The following is a 6,474-nucleotide window of genomic DNA, read 5'->3' as shown; positions in this document are numbered from 1 at the left end:
CATTCACGATTGAGCCCTTCACGTCACCCACTCACTGCTGCACAAGAAAGTGACTATACTTCACACTACTGAACTGTACACTTTAAAACTGGCTAACATGGTAAATGATGTTATATGTTGTTGTTGTTGTTGTTTCTCATAGTAGACCACAAGGAAAAAAAAAGTGAATCATCCAGGTATAGAGCAGAAATGAAAATCGGTGTAATTGTGGGACTGGCCAATTTATAGAACTCAGCGGTTTTATCAAGTTGGTTGCATAGAATACACAGTTTAGATATTTGGTACTGGTGCCACCTGGCCTTGATTGTTCTTTTCAAATACTTGAAAATTCTTAGGGAAAAAATTGTAGGAAAATTCTAAACTGGTTTCTCCAAAAGGGTTTGAACACTTTTGTTTCACAGTTTAGATATTTGGTACTGGTGCCACCTGGCCTTGATTGTTCTTTTCAAATACTTGAAAATTCTTAGGGAAAAAATTGTAGGAAAATTCTAAACTGGTTTCTCCAAAAGGGTTTGGACACTTTTGTTTCGGGCTGCTCTTCCTGACCCCAAGAAGTATGTGTCCTGATTCACAAGCTTGCACAGTCCGTGCTGGCTGACGCAGAACGATTCCTAGTGACGACAGGACACACCTTTCCTTCTTCATTCAGACGGAATTTATTCACCATCTGTACTGTAATAAGTAAGTTTTATATTTATAATCACTGCTATCTGAGGATATGTTAAAACTATTTAATTTATGCTCATATTGGTAATAAATACTGCCCAAGTAGCCTTTTACCCATTCATTTAATTTAGCCATCACACAAATCACGAAAAATCTCCAAAACTCATCATAAATGCCAACGTTATATGTTTTATTTTTAATCAAGTAATTTCTTTAAACCTCAAAATATCCATAATTGACAGAATAAGACATTAGGCATGAGATGAGAATATAAAATCCATGGTCTGCAGAAAGGCAAACAGTACTTTTAGTCCATCAGGATGACTGTACATGAGTGAAATGCCATTCCGACCATCTAACTCCTTTTTCGTCCTTTAAAAACATACAGTTCAAGTGTTTTTTTATTTTCACTTGTAAACAACGTGAGCCAAAATGGACAATGAGGTCATCTAAATACTACACAGGATAATTTTAAAGCACTAGATAAAACACCATATTAAAGACATATAGAAATCAGTGTTCACTTTGGTCTCTATTATGGTTAAAGTTGTTAATACCAAGAAGCAACACACACTAATTAAAGCCAGCTGGTGGTGGGTGCCAGTGGTTGGTAGCTGTAATTCAGGAGGTAGTCAACACCATCATTTTCAAGCTGGTAACTCTCACACACGTGAAGCCACAGATGTATTAAATGTCCTAATAGTTTCTCACAGTACAGCACTTTACCATAACTTTGCAGCTTTGCTCCAAGTAGACAATTTAACAACGATTCAGAGGTCAACCTCTCACTCTAACTGAACAACTATGACACAGATCACACAACCACCACATCTGAAAGAGGCTGCTGACAGCAATGTAAGACAGAATTCGATGCTTTTAACAAGTTGTTCTTCCCTAAAACAAACAAACCTCATTAAGACAGCTGGAAAATTAAAGTCCGTGCAGCTGCACTTGTACATACTTCCCCAAATTTTATAACCAAAGGGGAAATACACATATATATTTTATGATAAACATTTCTTAGAGAAAACAGATAAATTAATTTAAATTAACTTTTTAAGACTTAATGAGATCTCCCATGTCCTGTATAATTCATCTTACAGTGAATGTTACAAAGTCTATTAACACTTATGGGCTTCTATTCACAAACTAAATACAACTAGCAGTAACTTGGGGCCACATTGGTGCAAAATAAAACTGGGCCAGAACATGAAAAAAATACCGGCAATAAAAACACCCTATATTTATTTGTAGATGGACCAATGCTAATAACATGATGTTTCTTGATCTTTTCCCCTACATTGCACGCCAAACTTCCAAGTTATAAGCAGGTAAAAATCTTTCTAAATCTTTCAGCTGTAAAAATACATCCAAAGGCTTCTAGTAAAGACTAGAAATGCAAGCATAAAACTGTTGCTACTATAATCTGCCACGTAGCAATGAATAGCTCACAGGGCTAAGAGACCGGTAGTGCATCTTTCTAAGGAATTACATTTGTGTTGACATGGGGGGGTGAGGTCAAGGGGCAACTAATTCACTGACCTCCTGCCCGACCCATTAGCAACTCCTGTAAACTGATGCTTCACACAGACCCTACCCCTCAGTAGCTAGAAATGGCATTGCACGTCCACTCTATGTTCACTCCTTGGCACCCAGTGCTAGTTAATTATGTGCCTGGGCAATAATGCTGCAAGACACTTGGCCTCAGGGCGGCACAGACACAAACGAAGGAGATTGGCATCTTTCTTTGACAAGTTTTGCCCAGCACAAAAACACTCACACAACCAACCTCTCTTCCCAACCTCTTCCTGCAACCGACTGACCTCTGGGCAAAGTAGCTATTTCCAAGATTGCTTGTGTGTTCTGTTTTGCTTCAGTGGAAGAGTCCCTATAAGTCTTTAAACAACATACATGATAACTTGAAGGAAATGCTCGGAGACTTTGCTAACTAGATGAGATGCTTCATGATTCACAAGTGTTTGTCAGAAACGTGCAGTTGTGAACTGCTATCTATACTATAGATAACAAGGTCTGTACCAGAGCATTTTCAGCCATTGTAAGGCTGGAGCAGCATAGAGGTGTGCTGTGCATCAACTATGAGGTAGCCTTTTGCTGTAAACAGAATAATATTTCACCCATGTAAATGGACACTGTGCTTACGTCAGTGATATTCACATATGCAAGGAGTTGAGGGAGTCTCCTTTAGAGTACTTTTCACATGAAATAAAAATAGGAGAACCGATATCTGATATTCAGAAATTTTGATCTATGTCAAACTCAGAGGTAGTTATTACTAACATCAGTACATAATACTTACGTACAGGTCTAAGTTATTTGGTTTGTTTTGAGTAAGCAGGACTGTAGACTATTCTGTAAAGAAACAAAAATATTATATGGTATGTTCCCTGAGCAAAGTTCTTTGTCCTGAGTGTGTTATGTAATAGTGATAATATTCTTATATAAAAAATAAACCCCAACTTTTAATCATAAGATAGGTTTGGTATGTGCTTAGTTCAGTCTGGTGAGATGCTGAAAAATGATTTCAAGTTGCACCCATAAGGTCCATAGTTATAACATGTTTCTTTCTGTGTGTCTTTTTTAAAACCATGAACTCAGCTCTGAACTTTTTATATGTAAACAGGGAATGTCCAATTCTCAAGTCCATAATTTCCTATTTCTAATAAGGTCAAGGAACTTTGGTTTGAATTTTCAAAGTGACTTATGTTTTGCATTTTTACTGTTAACCTGCTTATTATACCTGCTAAAAATTAAGCAATGCCACTTTGATTTGTCTACATAATTTAAATAAGCTTACGATCCTCACATAAGGCAAGGAAGTACTTCTCTATAGCTATTTATCACATTCAATATCGTCAAAGGTAAGCTTTGCATCACAGCACACTGATATTTCAGTATGTCCCATGGAGATTCTCACAAACACTGTCAACTCAAGCTGAGTTGGGAAGGGCTGGCAGCCCAGCCCGAGGCTCGCTCTCCTTCTGCGTGGCTTGCTTGCTGAAACGGCAGCAACTGTACAACAAGCCTCCCTCGGCAGGACACGTCGGGGAGGGAGCAGAAACTGTTCAGCAGAACGTGTCTCATTTGAATCTTGCTATTTTCTGGTTTTGATTATCTGAGCTTACACCAACAGGCTCATACACAACTATATTTATTGCCAAGGTTAAGCATTACCACTAATTGGTACCTTCTTGGAAATGTTTCCAAAATTGATCCGTAACATCTAGAACCAGGATGACACCAGAATGAATGTTTTTCATGACTGAGACCTGAAGGGACCAATACGATGACTGGCCCCCAGCCAGTTTACTACTGTAACTGAGGACCAACCTGAGAAGCACCTCTGTCCCCATCACTGAATGTCCATCCTGAATCTCCCACATAGGTCCCTTCAGGAGCAGTCATGAGGGAATTCCCCTAAGATGAACTGTATTGTATAAAATACTCCTAGCTCTCTGGTAGGAGAGGTCTGGGAACCTCCTACCCCAGGCTCATCACGCTAGTCGCCCGCCATCAAACACGGAGCCTTTTAATATTATTCAAGGTCATACGTAATCGGGCAATTGTGAGCATCCACTTAAATGTTCATTCTCAACCCTGGCATTTTACTCACATCTGTGCTGTTTTGTCTGTTTGTTTCAGAAATAAGTTAGGTAACTCTCCAGGGGGAATAAAAACAGCCACCAAAAACATACACCAAACAACTGGAGTTTTCCTCCAAGGTCTTCAGTAGTAAACAAGGAGGCCTCCACTCAAAGCGATGGTTAGAAGGACTGACTTGGTCAAGGGAAGCTGCTGTTGCCACAGTCCCTCAAAAACCTCACAACAGGTAAAAGATTATAACGAGTATCAAAATACCATTGAAAACAATCAAGTCACTACCTTTATACATTGCCCTCCCCTTCATTTCTCTGAATAGGCAACTAATTTACAATCAAAACGTATGAATTAAAAACACTGAAATATCGGCACAGAAATTACACATTCATTGTCTTTTCTGGAGTCATGTATCCCAGATTCAAAAAAGCTTATGGCAGTCAGAGGCATATGGAGTTAAGGTACTGCCTTCAAAGGGGGTGGGGTGGGGGACACACTCTACAGATATCAAGAAAAAGAGGCAATCCCAAATTCGGGAGAACTGATGTCTTAAAAACCTTTAGTACCATAGGATTGGCAGCGCTGAGATCTGAAGTATCCTTTGGTTCACATAAAAGGTAACAGTCGTGTTTTGTTTTGTTTTGTTTTTTCCTAATGTAATATAAAGGGAATGGTATTTCAAGAAAAACTCCAAGGGTTATTTTCAAAACCATCTAAAATGCTTTACCTGGGTTTTCAATTCTTGGGGATGTCCAATTCTGCGAGGGAGGCTGTGTGCTGACATCTCTATACACACATATATAAAGACAAACCCTCTTTATATATATGTCTACATTCTATAGAAAATCCTCCTACACACACACACAGGCTCAGGCTCTCTCCCTCTCACACATGCACATACAGATACACAGAGCATCTCATCCTCTGAGTCACATGACACATGACACCCTGCTCAAAGGTAATTTGCTTAGAGTGATTTGCCTGTTTAAAAAAATTCACAGTTCCTCAACAGTAGTTAAAAATCCCAGGTCAGCTGCTGTTTGTGAAATACTGTTCCCCTGTATTTGCATGAGGTAGACTTCCCAACCGGGGAGAGAAAACGATAACGTTAAGAAAAAGGGTTAAGTCTTTTTCCGTTTTTGAACGGAAGGCCCCTTTTTGCTTTGATCTTCTGGTGCTGCAGATGACTTTGTGGAGGAAGCTTCTGCAGGTGACGTGCCTGGCCACTCAGAGACCTCGGACCTCGCCTCCTGAGGAAATGGTGGTGACGCATAGCCGTGCCCACCCCCCACCTCTCGAGGGAACGCGGTGCACGGCTGGGGCTCTGCTTCCTGTCTTCCCTGAGAACCAGCGGGCAGCTGCACCACAGTTTTGTGAGGGCAGTTCGCCACCATGTGCGTGATGCTCTGACAGCAATGGCACTTCTTTGGCTGAGGAGGTAGACTACATTCCTTAGCATGATGATCAAGGCCACCACAGTTGTAGCATCTGCGACAAGAAAAACGAAAAGATCTTGAGAAGGAGCATGTCTCACAAAATAGGTCAGAAGTCGAAAATATACTAAAACACGCAGACCGTCCAAGAGATCAGCTTATTTTAATATGCCTTCTTAACAACAAACGTGTTGTATTAAACACAAAAGTCAATGAAACACGAGAGTCCGAAAGCATGAAAGACTAATCACTTCCATATGTAAATGACTGCTTTAGATTTGACAGGTTATTGTAAAGGAAATTTAGTCCACTAGAGGGCAGCCACGTTCAACAAAAAAACAACCAGCTAGCGTGGAAAAGGCAGTTAAAAAACACAGCTGTTGACTAAAATGCAACACCAACTCAACCAGCAACTGGGAAAATTATAGACCGAATTAAATATTATGAGTTTAACATTTCTTTGGGTGTTAATTATTTGCCTGTGGAAACCTGTTGAACTGGAAGAATTCTTTCCCATCGCACAAATTAGTGCAGTGAAATTTGATAAATAAGTCAGTCAGACATCTATGGTGAATGGTATTTGGGGAATTACCAAGTAATATTAGAACAAGATAGAAAGTGTCTGAATCAGAAGAATGCTGTAAAAGAAATCTTCTTAGATCAGATTAATATAGATTAATCTAAGCTTCTTAGATACTTAGATCAGATTAATAAAGGTTGATGCTAGTTCAGGGGTGGGAAAAACTTTCTTTTCTTTCTG

General features: G+C 39.6%; 1 protein-coding gene across 1 annotated transcript in view; it reads right to left on the bottom strand.

Annotated features, from left to right (window-relative positions):
* Positions 1–5,402: 5,402 nt before the first annotated feature.
* The window catches only part of LIN28B (lin-28 homolog B), a gene marked incomplete at both ends in the record, with an annotated part of 120,190 nt that continues 119,118 nt past the window's right edge, over positions 5,403–6,474 (bottom strand). Inside the window, one exon of the mRNA XM_082668914.1 lies at positions 5,403–5,769. Coding sequence (XP_082525040.1) covers positions 5,403–5,769 — 367 coding nt within the window. The remainder of the gene's footprint in view (positions 5,770–6,474) is intronic.

Source organism: Grampus griseus (assembly GCF_964374135.1).
Source record: "Grampus griseus genome assembly, chromosome: 13".
Classification (NCBI taxonomy): domain Eukaryota; kingdom Metazoa; phylum Chordata; class Mammalia; order Artiodactyla; family Delphinidae; genus Grampus; species Grampus griseus.
Note: the sequence above shows the minus strand (reverse complement) of the source record. Positions and strands in the feature narration are given on the sequence as shown.